We start from the raw sequence: 16,809 nt of genomic DNA on the forward strand, positions 1-16,809 counted from the left end.
GTTGGATGCTGATGGCTCATGTCTGTAATCCTAGCTACTCTGGAGGCTGAGATCTGAGAATTGCCATTGGAAACCAACTCAGGCAAGAATAGTCCTATCCACTCTCACCTCCAAATAACCACAAAAAGCCAGAAGAGAAGCTATGGCTTAAGTGGTAGAGCACTAGCTTAGAGCAAAAGAGCTTGGGGACAATATCCAGACCCCAACTTCAAGCTCCAGAGTCAGAACACACACACAAAGAAAAGGTATCACTAAGAATGTGGCTTAGTGGTAGAGCGCTTGCCTAGCATGCGTGAAGACCTGGGTTGGATTTCTCAGTACTACATAAACAGAAAAAGCTGGAAGTGATGCTGTGGCTCAAGTGGTAGAGTGCTAGCCCTGAGCAAAAAAAGCTCAGGGACAGTTGTCCAGGCCCTGAGTTCAATCCCCAGGACTGGCCAAAAAAAAAAACAGGTATCACTAAGCAATATTTATTAATGCCTCAGTGCTCTAACTGAAAGAGTTATTACTACTAAATAGCACAACTAAAGGCAAGATTAATGGACGAGGTGATTTCCATATTCCAATTTATTAGGACCCATTTGCTGAGAGCCAAGGACACAAATATGAATGTACTCTAGCTTTCTCAACTGCTGTCTAGAGATGACCACAGATACAAAGCTCCATTCATTCAGATGCACTGAGCTACATAAAGGCTTTGAGGTACAGAAGAAATGCATTCAAGTCAAATAATAGTTTTTAGTAGCTTTTAGTTAAGGAATGTTCATAACTAAGGTAATAAAATAGTTAACAACAAAGGATGCAGTAATAGCATCCCCTAGTTCTGGTGAATCAAGAAGTGGGACTTTCACCCTGAAACCCAGCTGACTTCTCTGCTTTGAGCAAACATGGCAAACATGGCTAAACAACCTTCATGACACAAAGACCAGATTGCATACCTTTAAAGCAGCAGAATTTGCCTGTTCATCCACAACACCTTTTTTTAGGACTTGATTCTGAGCCCGAAGCTGAAAACATGGAGAACAATAATTATTTTTAATATAAAACAATCCACTGTAACCAGAATATCACTTACAAATTACTTTAGAGGAATCACTATATTTAGGTAACTAGATATTTTCTCATATGCATTTGTGCATATAATATAAACACATAGATATAAACAAAATATTTGTCCCAAAGAGGGAAATAGTTATTATAGTTCACCATTTTATAAGTAAAGACACACAGGCTGAGTTCCCCAACATGAAACTCACCAATGGCAAAACTGGGATAACCAGACATGGTGGCACACATCTATAATTCCAGTACTCAAGATGCCAAAGCAGTGAGACTGAGTTCAAGGCCAGCCTGAGCTACACAGAAAGTAGAAGGCTAGTTTGGGGCTACAAAGGGAGGCTCAGTTCCAAAAAATAATTTTAAAAAATAAATAATAAAAGAAAAGAAAAACCATTGGTCAGGCACAGTGGCTTATGTCTGTAATCCTAGCTACTCAGGAGGCTGAGATCTGAGGATAGAGGTTCAAAGCCAGCCTGAGTACCAAAGATAATGAGACTCTTATCTCCAATTAACCACTAGAAAATGGGAAGTGGGACTGTGGCTCCAGTGGTAGGATAGTAACCTTGAGCTGAAGAGCTCAGGAACAATGCCCAGGCCCAGAGTTCAAGTCCCATGACCCACAAAAAAAAGAAAATGAAAAAGAAAGAAAAAAACGTGTCTCCAACTTCTATGCATCATTCCTCATATGAAACTAAGTCATATCCCTAAATAATAAGCAGTACAATAAGTAACAAAATAGTTAATAGACCATTTTCCTTGAAATTCTGGCATATTATCCATTTGTAAAATCATACAAATAAGACTACCATGGGATAATAATTACACAGAAAATCTAAATGTAGGGCATCAACAAACCCAGTGGGACACTGTAGCTAATATTAGTCATGAAAATGTTATCACAGACAGTGGCCTTAGGAATGGTAGGCAATTATTATCAGCCAGCAACAGCAGCAATGTATGCAGCAATTAAAAAGCAAGTTCAATTTGCAAAATAATTTTAATATCCACTTACACTTGAATTACCACTATACACTGATCATTACATCATCCCAAGTACTTTTCAGGTGTTACTTTGTCTAATCTTCACTGTCCTACCTCGGTACCATGTTCTAATTACCTCTATTTTAGAAATGAGGATACAGGCACAGAAAAGGGAGGTGGAAATGCTGAATTCATATTCTGAACTTTTGACTTCATTATTACTATGCCAGCTAGACAACACTGACTACTATATCACAAGCCATGCTAGAGAGAAAAGCAGTGGGCTGGTGAGATGGGGAAAGCCTTAGAAGGAAACCTTGAGCTTCTTTCCATCATTAAGTATTATAAGCTGATGTAAAATGTTATTCTAAATAAAGTACTTATATCTACATCTGTATAACCACCCCTGGCAGTTTTGGAAGATAAAAACTACTTCTACAGTAAACAGAAAATATTCCCAGCAAAGCACACATATAAGCTCACGCAGCTAATAATCCGAGGGTTTAGTGAACACCAAAAATGACCAGATTTTTCTTCTCTGGAAAAATGAAAGAATGGGACAATTTTACCTACCTAGCTTTAACAAATAAAAAAAATCAGTTTTGTCCAGTGTAGGTCACACATGGCTGTAATTCCAGTGTTTAAGAAATGATGCATGGGGCCGGGAGTTTGGCCTAGTGGTAGAGTGCTTGCCTAGCATGCACGAAGATCCAGGTTCGATTCCTCGGTACCACATATATAGAAAAAAGCTGGAAGTGGTGCTGAGGCTCAAGTGGTAGAGCTCTAACCTTGAGAAAGTCCAAGGACAGTGCTCAGGCCCTGAGCTAAAGCCCAGGACTGGCAAAAAAAAAACAAAAAACAAACAACAACAACAAAAAAAAAACAAGAAATGATGCAGAAGGATTTCAAGTGTGAGGCCACGTCTGGCCACCTTGAACTACATAGCTACATAGTCCAGAGTCTGGGCTACACAGTGAGGCATTGTCTAAAGGGGGGAAAAAAAATCTCTTTGTAATTCTGCATAGCTCAGATTAGGCTTCAGAGAACAGAGAACTGACTCTATCCCAAGTACAGTTGAGCGGTAAACACAAAATAAAATTTATGATTATAAGAATGAAAGATGAATATCTTCTACTTTGGGAAAGTTAAAGATCACAGATCATTGCTACAACAGAAACCAGATCCAAATCTTTGCTTTGCTGTACACAATATAAACTTGAGAAATTCACTGACCCTTTCCTGCTCAGCTACCTGATCAACAGTACTGGTGAATACATGGACCTTCCTTCTTCTGAGCCTGTTTTGAGAACCAGATAAGAGACCTACATCAGAGCATTTACTAAACTACATGGTGTTCCACAAATGGAATAGCCTCACAACAACATGAGGTACATATTTTATTACAGTTTGCCTGGTTTGAAGTCTTGTTATAAATGATACGGGAATAAAGATGTGGTGCTTGTTTTTAAAGAGCTTATCATTTCAAGTAGAAAATAAGACATTGAAAGATAATGAGATGGCTCACACCTGTAATCCTAGCTACTCAGGAGGCTGAGATCTAAGGATCGAGGTTCAAAGCCAGCCCCAGGCACCAAAGTCGGTGAGACTCTTATCTCCAATTAACTGCCAGAAAACCAGAAGTGGTGCTGTGGCTCCAGGGGTAAGGCAGTAGCCTTGAGCTGAATAGCTCAGGGACAATACCAAGGCCCAGAGTTCAAGCCCCATGCCCAATCAAAAAAAAAAAAAAGATAATGAGAGCCAGGTGCTGGTGGCTCACACCTATAATCCTAGCTATTTAGGAGGTTGAGATCTGAGGATTGCAGTTCAATACCAGCCTGGGCATGCAGTCTGTGAGACTCACATCTCCAATTAACTGCCAGAAAACTGGAAGTGGCGCTGTGGCTCAAGTGACAGTGCACCAGCCTTGAGCTGAAGAGCTCAAGGAAAGTGCTCAGGCCCAGAGTTCAAGCCCCACGATGTACAAAATAAAAATAAAAAAAGATAATGAGAAATGGAAGCATTTCCTGCTTTTAAAAAAAGCACAGACACCAAATTCTCTAGAAAAGGTGTTGGCAAACTATAGAGTCTGAGAGCCAGTTGGCCTGCAATCCATTTTGAAGTTTGCTGGACCACTGCCCTACTCTAACATCTCTGTTATTGTACAACAGAAGAAGGGAGTGGCCAAGACAGAAACCACACATCCTCAAGGCTGAACTGCTTACTATTTGGCTCTTTACAGAGAAAGATTGCTGACCTCTGCTCTGCAGTTCAAAAAAGTACCGGTACAATATACACCATGTACTATTCTACTTTTTAAGCAATATCTATGAACTCATGGATAATGTTACCTCAAAGGCAGAAGTAGTATTTTCAAGCTCACATAGCCAAAGGAGAGCAGTGTCATTTCACACCCCTGTCCTACCTGATCTAGTATGTTTGGTATGTCCAGCTACTAAACTGATTAGTTCCTGTAAGAACAGACCTCAGACCACAGTAATTAAAAAAAAACTCACTTTGCATTTTAAAAGGCATTTAAGGATATATAAAACCAAATGACTAGACCATTTTGTTAAAAAGCAAAAGGGGTAAGTGGTTGTGGCTCCAATGATAGGGCACTAGCCTTGGCAGTACAGAGAGCCAGGCAAGAGCGCAAGGCTGGAGTTCAGGCTCGAGTATACTGGCACGAGAGAGAGAGAGAGAGAGAGAGAGAGAGAGAGAGAGAGAGACAGAGAGAGACAGAGACAGAGACAGAGAGAGACAGAGAGAGACAGAGACAGGGAGAGGGAGAGGGGGAGGAGGGAGGAGGGAGGAGGGAGGAAAAGAGGGAGTGGGAAGGGAAAGAAACTTTCAAAAGAATTGTTTATATCTGATAAGAAATAACTGTTTATAATGATTATAAAAATTTATATTGTTTGTTTAACAAGTCAAATATGACTTCAAACTATTTAGCAGATACCACTGCTCTTGTAGGAATGCCTATCTGTGTTTCCGTTACTTATTTTAAGAAAGGACAGCACCCTGAACCGCCCTCTGTGGCACCTGCCACCTCCCAGTGGCCTGGGCAGCACCACCAACATTCCTGCTGCAGCACTGACCCAGAGGCCAGTCAAGTACAGCCACCTCGGTGTTCAGTGTGCTGCTCTAACAACCTCCTTCCTCTCTCCAGCATGTAACAGGTGGGCCAAGGCAGATCCAGTTAAAGATCTCCAGGTAGGCACCAGTGCTAGGACACTCTCAGGCATACTGACGTGAGTATCTAATCTGAGGTCTGGACTAGACAGCAATACCCTCCTGAAAGCTGCACAGCTGCTGCTCACAGCCTCTCACTCTGCTCCACTGGGTAGAGGGACTGCGGAATTCCAACTCTGATGGTCTTTTGTTTTAAACCTCATTTCTTGTTGTTGTTGTCTTATAATCTTCAGGCTAGCTTCACCTTTACTTTGAAAGCACAGCCCTTCTGTCAACCAAATTCTACCTGTTCTTCCTCAATAACTTTTCTTAACCATGCCCACCTGTGTTTGGCTTCTCATTTCCTCTGGCACTTACTGGAAGCAAGCCAACTCTCACTAACCTGCTCAATCTCAAAAGCTGTAAATTTCACATTTACTAATTTGTGTATGATTACTACACTCATCTCCTAGCTGCCATCTTAAACTGTTGTTCATGTTATAGAAAATGCTATTTCCTTAATTTCCTGCTTATGATGAAAAATCAATGCTGTGGATACAGAAAGAGTGCAATACAGTTTTATCTATACAATCCATTTAAGTACTATATATGAGGAGTTTTAAACATAATGCATTATACAACTGCAAGACACTGTTATCATTTCCCAGTCTTTTTCTAAGACTGTTCTCCAAGTGATTCAACTAGAAAAACAATTCTCAAAAGCTCTGAGTCTAACGCTCCAATAACCCAGGCGCCACCTGCTCTGTGTGGTTCTGGAATGAACCAGCCTCAGCCAGCCACTCACACAGCCACGTCTGTAGACACAGAGTCTCACATGCTGCTTGGACAAACTCTGACAGGATAATTGGCCCAAGATCTGGAGATTTATGACCTTTAATCACAAACTGTTAAAAGACTTTGTGGAAAAAGAGAAATTATGCAATTTCTCAGCTAACCTTCAACCACCTTCTATGTCAGCATCATTCTTTTTTTTTTGCCAGCCCTGGGCTTGAGCTCAGGGCCTGAGCACTGTCCTTGGACTTTCTCAAAGCTAAAGCTCTACCTCTTGAGCCTCAGCACCACTTCCGGCTTTTTTCTATGTATGTGGTACCAAGGAATCGAACCCAGGTCTTTGTGCATGCTAGACAAGCACTCTACCACTAGGCCAAACTCCCAGCCCAGAACCATTCTTACATGGCTGTTTTCATGCAGAACATGTTGACACTATAACATGTTTTACAACTCTTTTAAAAAAGCCTTTATGCGTGCAACTTTTCTTCACAACAAAGACATGTGTGTAACAACCAATTCACCAAACCCAATTTAAAGCTTCGGAATACTGAAGCTATCTGCAGACTCAAACTACTTCAGTGTGCCCTGGATGGTTCCTCAAATTCCCTCAGTTCCATTATTTGAAGTAGTCAAAGGTGCTAAGAGTATCACCTGTGCACTCTGCCTACTGCAGAGAAGGGGTTAGGGAATCATGCCCACTGCTTTCCCGATAGGCAGGTTATTTACATTAATTTAAGTTACCCGCTAGATTACTCACTGTGTACTAGTGACGGGTCATTTTGTAACTGTTGCAGGAAGAACTTCCTCTCAGATTTCTCTCAAATGGAACCCTTTCTCCTATTCCTGTTGCCATGTAGGGAAACTTACTAGGACAAATCTCCAATCCCTAACTCTCAGGGACCTGTGTGCAAGTCAGTTGGACTGCAGAAGATGAACAGCCTCTCTCCTGTCTCCCCAGGGCCTTGCTACTCAAAGGGTGGTCTTCAGAGTGCTTCAAAAGCAGCAGTTGGGAGCACGATCACAGACTCCACTCCAGACCTACTAAACCAGAATCTGCAGTGTAACAAGATCTTCCCATGAGTCATGCAGACATTAACATCTGTGATGCACTCACTGATCTAGAGTCTAAGCAAGCACTATCCAACAGGGGAGACAATAGCCAACTGTGTCTATTTAAATTATTTAACTGTAAATAAAATCTAAAATCCAGTTCCACAGCCACATTAACTTCCTTTTCAGTGTTTAATTACAAAACATGGTTGCCTTGCTGGACAGCCCAGAGAAAGAATATTTTTCATACTTACAGAAAGTTCCATCAGACAACACTGAACCTAAAGCTATATTTGCCGATCCAACTTGCATAGTGAATCCTACATAGAGAATACCAGGTTTAAAAAAAAAAAAAAAAAAAGCTGGTATTCTATTTTTATCCAGCCCACTCCTGAGTGACTGACAAACCACAGTCCACTCACTATTTGAAGAGCAAACACAAGGGAACACAACTGACCCTTTCCCTATAGAAGTAGCTCTATACTAAGAGTGTAAGTCTAAGAAAGAGTTCCCGAAGGCAATCATCATCATAACTAAAAAGAAGCACACATTGCAAAGTAAACTGTTAGAGAAAAATAGGTATTTGGCTTCCCCAATGTATTTCACAGCCTCCTAGAACTTTAAAGAGACTGTCCATACCTGAGCAAAAGCTGCTTCGTTGATACTACTCAACTTTGGCACATGCTATGATTTAGATGTTAAGTGTCTCCCAATGTAAAATCTTGGTCCCTACATGGTCATACTGGAGGTACTATGTACCTTTAGGAGGAAGGACTCTACAGGGTGTAGTGGTTCCTACCAGTAATCCTAGGCTGAGATTGAAAAGAGCATGGTTCCAGACCAGTCCAGGCAGAAAAGTCAAGAGAAACTCCATCTCAGTGGAAGAAGGTGGGTATGGTGGCATGCAACTGCCATCCCAGCTATGGCGGGAAGGAAAAACAGGAAGATCTCAATCCAGGTACACACCACAATAGAAAGCAGACACAAATAAAGCACACACACACGAACTGGGGGTACTGACTCAGTGGCAGAGTGCCTTCTAGCAAAAGCAAGGCTCTAAGTTCAAACCAGAACAGACAACTGGGGGGGGGGGGGTCGGGGAGGGGAACGTAATTCTTTATTGGAAGTCCTTAAGCCACTGAGGCCCTGTGCTGTGATACCACATGACTGCCTGTCCTCTACTCCTAGCTCCATATGTGATCAAGTGCTTGCTCCTGCTGCGTCCCCACCATTGCCACTCATAGACCATGAGTAATTAAGGCACATTGAGTCGGGCTTCACTAAGGTTACACTATGCATATAGCCTGCAAAACTAAAGATCTTTTCTTCTTCTAAGTTAGTGCTCTTGGGAATTTTGTTGTAGCAACACAAAGCATCCTAAGACAGCACACAGAACAATTTGTTACAACAGCTGGGCCCTGCTACTAATTTTCTGTAAGGTCCAGGTTGAGTGTGGACTTAGGAGTCTACAAGTCTAACTCATTCTCAGACATGGTTGATTATGGGGGCTGGGGCCCACACTTTGAGAAGCACTGACCCAAGATAACACAAACACCAGGAAGACCTTGAACTATGCTTACACACATGGTGCCAGAGAAGAGCATTTCTACAAAGAAGGCAAGCTAAAATCAAATGAGCCAGAACTGAGTACTTACAGATCATTGACAGTAAAGTGAACGAAGGAAGAAACAGCAAGTATTAAACTATAATGAAGTAACTAAGGCCCTGGTTAGGTTTCCCTCAGGTGTTGGAGTGATGCCTTGCATCTCTATCCATTGACTTTTAAAACCAGCCTCTACACATCTTCTTCCTTTCCAGACTACTGAATCTGATTTGTCTGGGATGGAGGAATTCTCCAGCCGTGGGACTTGAATTCAGGGCCTGAATGCTATCTCTCAGCTTTCCTCCCACAGCTGACATTCTATTACCTGAGCCCACAGCTCCACTTCTGGTTTTCTGGTGGTTAATTGGAGCTAAGAGTCTCAGGAACTTTCCTGCCCAGACTGCCTTCAAACTATGATCCTCAGACCTTCTGAGTAGCTAGGATCCCAGGCCTGAGCCATTGGCACTCAGCCCTTGAACCTGATATTTAAAAAAAAAAAAAAAAAAAAAAAAAAAAAAAAAAACCTTCTACTAGCCAGGCACAGTGGCTCACGCCTGTAATCCTAACTACTCAGGAGGCTGAGATCTGAGAGTCATGATTCAAAGCCAGCCCGGGCACTAAAGTCCCAGAGTCTCTTATCTCCAATTAACCACCAGAAAACGGGAAGTGGGATTGTGGCTCAAGGGGTAGGGTGGTAAGCCTTGTGCTGAAGAGCTTAGGGACTGCCCAGTCCCAGGGTTCAAGGCCCATGACCAACCTCCCCGCCTCCAAAAAACAAATGATTTAGTTGCCTAACCACTAACATCTTATTCTCCACTCCCCTCCCCCCCACACCCAGTCTTAGGGCTTGAACTCAGGGCCTGAGCACTGTCCTTGAGCTTTCTCAAGAGTAGCCCTCTACCCCCTGAGCCACAGCACCACTTCCAGCTTTTTCTGTATATGTGGTACTGAGGAATCAAACCCTGGGCTGCATGTATGCCAGCAAGCACTCTACCACTAGGCCAAAATCCTGGTCCTCTTATTCTCCATTTTTACTAATCTTTCCATAACACTGTGTTTTAGCAACTCATGACTCTCATCTGCTTTGGCCTCCATAGTTTGGTCTTTATCTAACAACTGCTTAGTCTCTGTTATGGAAGCTCCTCAGATCACAGTGTTTTGGTTTTCATACACTGCTCAGTAGGAAAGATTATGACTACAATTCGTTAGGAAGGAAGGATCCTTTCCTGGAGTACAAGCTGAGATTTGTACTAAAGAAGGATGAGAAAGTTCTGCAAATTCCTTGGGTTTAGGACCAAGCCGGCTTTTCTCCTGATATGTAGGCTTCCTTCTACAGACAGGAAACTTTTTTTCTTTGCATTCTAAATAAGGCAAAAAAAAAAAAATGTAACTAGATTTCAGTATCAGCCACAATTTCTGCCCCAGGGGAGGTAATAAAAAGGGAAAAGGACATAGATCTTGTCTAGAAATTGCTGAGCACTAAGATGAATAGGGAGTACACACATGACTTTTTTTTTTAACTGACTGAGATTTGAACAGTTCTGTCTGCACTTTTTAGATAGGACTTCACTGCTAAGCCATGTCTCCAGCCCTTTTTTGAGACAGGACTTCTCTTCCTACACAGGCCCCTTCTTTGAGGCTTCTCGCAGGTATCACTGAGGTGAGGCTGACATGCATATGCCACAAACCCAGCTTCTCCCATGGAGATGGAATCTCTCTTGATGTTTCTGCCTAGGGTAGCCTAGAACCACCATCCTCCCAATCTCAGCCTCCCACATAAACTCGGCTCACATAAAATCTCTGTTTTCTGAGTTCTGATATTTCTTCCACATTGCAATTAAAAGAACAAGGAATAGGGGGCGGGGAGTTTGGCCAAATGGTAGAGTGTTTGCCTAGCATGCATGAAGACCTGGGTTCGATTCCTCGGTACCACATACATAGAAAAAAAAGCCAGAAATGGTGCTGAGGCTCAAGTGGTAGAGCTCTAGCCTTGAGAAAGTCCAAGGACAGGGCTCAGGCCCTGAGCTCAAGCCCAGGACTGGAAAAAAAAAAAAAAAGAACGAGGAACAGCCGGCTGGACTGAAGAGATGACTCTAAGTTTGTGAGACCCACTACCACAGTCCTTTAATAGCTCTTCCTCCAGGCACATCTTTCTCATGGGTGTTTCCGCATCTCTACCCTAACTGTCAAAGTTCATGTTTCAGAGCATTACCTGAAAGTGTCAGCCTCTGCCCTCACTTTTAGACAATTCATCTCCATTAGAAATGTTCAGCAATTACCCCTAGCATCATTTAAAACTAACATGGTAATCAAATCAACCCTAAATTCTACGACCACATCTAACCATGAATAGATCCCTTCTCCAAAAGAAATTTCCTTCCTTCAGCCTTTAACAGTCAGTGACCTCAGAAAACTCATGGATAACGCAGTCTTCCCTCACTCACCAAGACCATAATAAATGAAACCTGAGGAGAACTTCATACATTCTTTGAATCTTCCTAAGTTAAGTGCTATACATAAAGGAAGCACAAGTGGAGGGAGGGAAACATGACAAGGGGTATCAATGTACGAGAAGTAAGGCATCTACTACCTGACAATGTAACTGTAACCCCTCTGTACATTATCCAGACAATAAAAAAATAAATAAAGGAGGCATACAAAAGAGAAGGGAAAAACAGAGAGAGGGAAGCCAAAAAGTATTGTTGATCATAATTTCTAAACCTAGCCACTCCTCCTCATCCTAAATTCACTAACTTCTTTTATCCCGTATTATTCTCCCTCAAACCATTCCAGCATGCTACTGTCTGGCTTTCTTTCCTCCTGTCTATTTCACTCTGTCTTCCACATAGTTACAATTTCCATTCCAAAAGTAATGTCACTCCCCCAATGAAAACCTTTTGATCATTTTCTAATACTGAAAAGGTAAACTTGGGGCCACTGGAACTCCATCACTCTGGAGGCAGAGGTAGATCACCATGTCTCAGGCCAGACTGGACTACACAGGGAAAATTTCACCCTTATTTGACATCCACAACCCTTCCTGTTCTCATTCAAATGACCTCTCCAAGCCCATTTCACCACCCCTGCCATGTATGTTTCTTAAGTAGCTTTCATGCAGGCAAACATAGGCTGCTCCCCTTGCCTAGAAAACTACCAAACTCTCCTCTTCCTTTCCCACTTTTCTGTTCCCTAACCTAACTAACATCTACCCTTGCCAGATGACCTCTCTTCTTGCTTCCCTTGAACTACACCTGTCATCCTGCAGCATAACTTCATGTTGGACTTCTGCAGTGGGAACACTGCCTGGGACCCTGGCAGACAGCTCACAGGGAGCACATATCAAGTGTCTCTTGAAGACGCTTATATATCCAATAGAACAAAATCTTTCAAAGTTTATTACTTTGTGGGACTATACCATTATTTCAGCAGGACAACCAATGCTTTGAACATTACGGAACCCCTTTTTTCATTTGAAATTGCCTCATGAGGTCACCTACTCACCAGAGAAGAGTAACAGTCCCATCACTTTATTTTGTTGTTGTTGTTGTTGATGTTGTTGTTTGGTTTTTTTGAATGCTGATACTGAATTTGAACTCAGGGCCTTGTGCTTTTTTTTTTTTCCTCTACTCAAGGCTGGTGCTTTACAAGAGTCACAGTTCCACTTTTGGCCTGTTGCTAATTAACTAGAGATAAGTCTTCCAGATTTATCTGCCCAGGCTGGCTTCAAACCACAATCCTCAGATGTCAGCCTTCCAGAGTAACTAGTAGCTTACAGACATGAAGCCACTGGCACCCCACCACTTTTGTTACTTTATATGCATAAAACACTTTCAATCAAAGATAGCAGAAACAAATTTGAACACTGCCATCCAGCACCTCCCCCTACTTTATCATATGGACTTGCTCTAAACTTCTGACTTTTTCAAATAAAGAAGTTCGCCTATACAAAGGGTGAAAATTTGCTCCCACTGACATTATGCCACAGGATTTTAAGATTATCTCAAATGAAAGTGCAACAGTTTTGCCCACGGTACCACCACTGGAATAAGTGTCTTATCTCTAGTGGATGGTGGAAGACACGAGTGTATCTTTGCTCGCACGCTTTATTTAAAAAAAAAAACACACATTTTTTTTGCATGTGGGCTGCATTTAGTAATAAAGCACCATTATGTCCTGGGTTTGGTTTCCAGAACACACAAAAAAAAAAAGAATAGTTTTTTTTTAATTAAAAGAAAATCATTTCACCTTGTTGAATGAAATCTTAAGGGGGGGGGAGTGCTTCAAACTCTTTAAATTGTAAAGCTCATTGAAAACTAAGCTTAGACTGGTGAATCAACTTCCAAAGATGTCACAGTCGACTTTAATAACTTCATCAGAATAAACATAAGGCAGAAACACCCAACCTAGAAACTGCACCACCCATGTGCAAGAAAGGCTGGTGCTGTGAACACAACGCCAATGTGAACACAACGACAAAAGAGCAGGTCCCTATTTTGTTTAATACAGCATGTATGAAGCACCTCCTGGATGCTCGGCCCTATTGCACGTGAAGGAAGGACCACAGGGGGAAAAGGACCTAGCCCCAGCATTCATGCTGTCAAAAATCATTCCAGACAATATCTTGCCAAATCGCCCGAATCCTGGAATAATACATTCGTAACCACCCATCCCTACTGGGGCAGTTTACAGGAAAGACACCACTGACTCTCCAAAAAGGATCTGGGTGGGAGTAGATAACTCTCCTCTAACCATCCCCGCAGGAGGGAGCCAGGCGGACCTTCCTCACCTCCTGAGCTGGTCAACCTGGGGAAACCTGGAGGGTTAGCGGGGGCCCCACCTCTCTCCCTGCCCCTCCTGGCCAGCACCCTAGGCAAAAGCCTGGATTCACGCAGCATCCCAGTCCAAGCCCCAGCCCGCCAGTCCAATGAGAGGGAGGCTCAAACTCCAGCTCCCCAACTGCAGAAATGCACGCGGACCAGACACCGCCCTACCCCATCTCCGGGGAGCTGCAGGTGGAGGCATGGAAATGGTGGACGGAGGAGGAGTAGGGGAGAGGAGGGGCGCGCTCGCATGCTCCCCCAGGAGTTCCCCCACGACCCGACGAGTCCGCTGCCAAGGCAACCCGAGGCCGCAGGGCCAGGGTCCCCCTCCGTCCCCGCCCACGGTGGATACCTTTGAGTACTCCTGAGCCAGCTTCTGGTACTTCCCCTGCAACTCTGCCGAGGCCATGGCCTCCCCCGCCCCGTCCAGGCCCGGCTGCCCAGGCCGCTCAGCCCCGCCCCCCGCCCCCAACCCCCGACGCGCTCCCGGGTTTGGCTCGGCCAGCGTCTGCAGCCTGGCCACCGCCGCCGCGCCTCCTCCTCCACTTCCGGGTTCCCGGGGTGGGAGGAAGGTGGAATGGGCCTCGGAGGGGCGGGGCAAGACGGGAGGGCGGGGAAACGTCATGACGTCACGTCGCGCCCTTTCCCCCTCCCCCGCCCGCCCAAACCCGCGCACGCGCGCAGCCTCAAGCGCGTCTGGGCTCTGCTTCTGGGAACCTAGGGACGCCATCTTGGACCATGCGTCAAGATGGCGACCTGGAACGGAGAAAGGGGCGGTCAGTTGAGACCGAGAATGGGGAGGGCCTACGGAGTGGGCGGAGCCCGAGGAGAGAGACCTCGGTGGCGAAGCATCGAGGACCGGAAGAAGAGACATTCCAAGAAGCGTCTCCGGAATCCTGGCCAACCTGACCCGGTGGTTGTCATGGCAACCGCTTGGCTTTCCCGAGCGGGGAGGCCTCCGCCTGCCGCCGGGTGGTTCTCGGCCCCGGGTAGGCACGTGCGGCGTGGGCTCTGCCCTGCAGACTCGCGGACCTTCCCCGTCTTTAGGGCTCTGACGTTGAGAGCTCTTTGTGTCCATCAGGAGTCCACACCCCGCGCCCCCCCACCCCGGGCGCAGCCCCCGTCCCCCCTCCCCCCCCCACCCCGGGCACAGCCCCCGTCCCCCCTCCCCCCGCCCCCTACCCCCCGCACCCTCAGGTCACAGCCTTCTTCAGTTGATTTGAGCAAAAGGCTTGTGGACATCTCGGTTCATCGTTCTTGCCAGGCATATAGCTATGGTGGACATGAACAACAGTTGAAAACACATTTTCAGGAGAACTGAAGCAAAAACTGCTCGGCCTGAGATGCTTTATGATGCTTTTGCTTCAATTAAAAGCTGCTTCCATTCATCCATTTATATATATATATATATATACACTGTATTATTATTACAGACATTGCATTTCACGGCATCGAAATGATTGTTGAGAGAGGATGCGTTCACCCTAAATTATGATATCGCAGTTAAAACTAATGATCCTAGGTCAGTATATGACTGCACGTATTTTTAAATACCAACATAGAGGAACATTAGGTTAAATGTAAAACTCAAACTGCCGAGTGTTATAACACAGACAAGTTTCAAAGGTTAAAAAGGAACATTCTTAGCCAGGTACTCGAGGCTCATGCCTGAAATCCCAGCTGCTCTGGAGGCTGATATCTGAGGGTGGTGAATGGAAGCCAGCCTAGGCAGGAACGTCAATTAAACTGTTTATCTCCAATAAACTACTCAGAAAATGCTGGAAGCGGGGCTGTGCTTAAGTGGCAAAGCATTTTCCTTGAGCACAAAGAAGCTCAGGGATAGAACCTAGACAGAGTTCAAGCCCCATGACTAATTTTTTAAAAAGAAAGAAAAAGGGTTGCAGGGGTTCACACTAGCTACTCAGGAGGCAGAGATCTGAGGATTGGAGTTCAAAGCCAACCCTGACACTAAAAAAGTCTGTGAGACTCTTTATCTCCAATTAATCACCAGAAAACCGGAAGTGGTGCTGTGGCTCAAAGGGTAGAGCAGTAGGCTTGAGCTGAAAAGCTCAGGGACAACCCCCAGGCCCAGAATTTAAGTCCCATGACCGACACCCCCCCCTCCAAAAAGTAACATTCTTATTGTCCACATACAGAAACTAAAAAGGCTATACTTCAACTGGATAGTGGTTGTCCTTATTGAGAAAAGAGCAGGAAGAAACAAATGTATTTATTTTCTTCATTTTTAGGTAAATATGACAAAGCATTCACATTATTTAGGGATTAAGTGAAGGGATGTTATATTGGTAACTAGAATGAGTAACATTTTCCATGATAAAAAAAATAACCTATTTGTGTTATTCTGGCTTTCAGTTTTCCTATGAGTAAGCCAAGAACTGTATAGTGAAGAACACACTGTATTCATTGAGGTCATTAAAATCTATCAGAGAATTATGAACTAAAAAATATCAATTTGCTAATTGCCAAGTTCTGCTAACCCAAATTTCAGAATAGTTTGTTTGTTTGTTAAAGAATGGAATTTTAAAAATTATTTTTAATGTCATTCCAAAAATAACATTCCAAAGAAAGAATGTTCAACTTTAACCAGGGAGCCTATGTTAAGTTCCTTTTACTGAATTTAGAGATTTATTTTCCATTGAAAAGATTAATCTCTTCTGGCAAATACATTGAAAAAAAGACTGGTACCACATACTCCCTTGAAAAGATGTACACTAGGGACAGGGGTATACACATCTATAATCCTAGCATTTGGGAGGTAGAGGCAAAAATGTTATCAAAACACACCTCAACCAATAAATTAGTCATGGTGGTTCGTGCCTGCAACCCCAGCTATGTGGAAGCATAAGTAGGAGGATTTCTATCCAGGTTTCTTGGACAAAAAATGCAAGACCCTCTCTGAAAAAGGTTAGAGCAAAAAGGGCTGAAGGTTAGACTAAGTTATGACTTCCCCAGCAAGCATGAACCATTACTACCAAATAAATAAAGAACAAAAGAGCTGAGGGTATTGTTCAAGAGGCAGAGTGCCTTCCTGACAACTTTAAGTTCCTGAGTTCAAACCCCAACACTGTCAAATAAGAAAAAGAAAGAAGGAAAACAAAAGAAAAAGAGAATATCAGTGTAGCATAAGCTTTGTTCAGGCATAGGTTTATAGCTTCTCGTTCAAGCTATAAACTAATATATACTCATGTCTAATCTGTCCACAGAGCATAGATTAGACCAGTATATATTGGTCAGGTGGCTGTGACCAGTGACTCTTAGTCGGTTACCAGAGGCCCATTCCTGTAATCCTAGCTACTCAGGTGGCTGAGATCTGAG

The 16,809-nt window shown here is 43.7% G+C and overlaps 1 protein-coding gene across 3 annotated transcripts in view; it reads right to left on the reverse strand.

Annotated features, from left to right (window-relative positions):
* The window catches only part of Ppp1r21 (protein phosphatase 1 regulatory subunit 21), a 63,206-nt gene extending 49,283 nt beyond the window's left edge, over nucleotides 1-13,923 (reverse strand). For 2 of the 3 annotated variants that reach the window (XM_090336975.1, XM_090336976.1), the window contains exons 1-2: nucleotides 13,826-13,917; nucleotides 939-1,007 (exon numbers count right to left, since the gene is read on the reverse strand). In XM_090336975.1, coding sequence (XP_090193101.1) covers nucleotides 939-1,007; nucleotides 13,826-13,882 — 126 coding nt within the window. In that variant the 5' untranslated portion in view covers nucleotides 13,883-13,917. Of the gene's footprint in view, nucleotides 1-938; nucleotides 1,008-13,825 lie in introns of all 3 variants that reach the window. The other variant, XM_090336977.1, reaches the window with a different exon arrangement.
* Nucleotides 13,924-16,809: the final 2,886 nt, after the last annotated feature.

Source organism: Megascapheus bottae, chromosome 7 (genome assembly GCF_031878675.1).
Source record: "Megascapheus bottae isolate mThoBot1 chromosome 7, mThoBot2.hap1, whole genome shotgun sequence".
Lineage (NCBI taxonomy): Eukaryota > Metazoa > Chordata > Mammalia > Rodentia > Geomyidae > Megascapheus > Megascapheus bottae.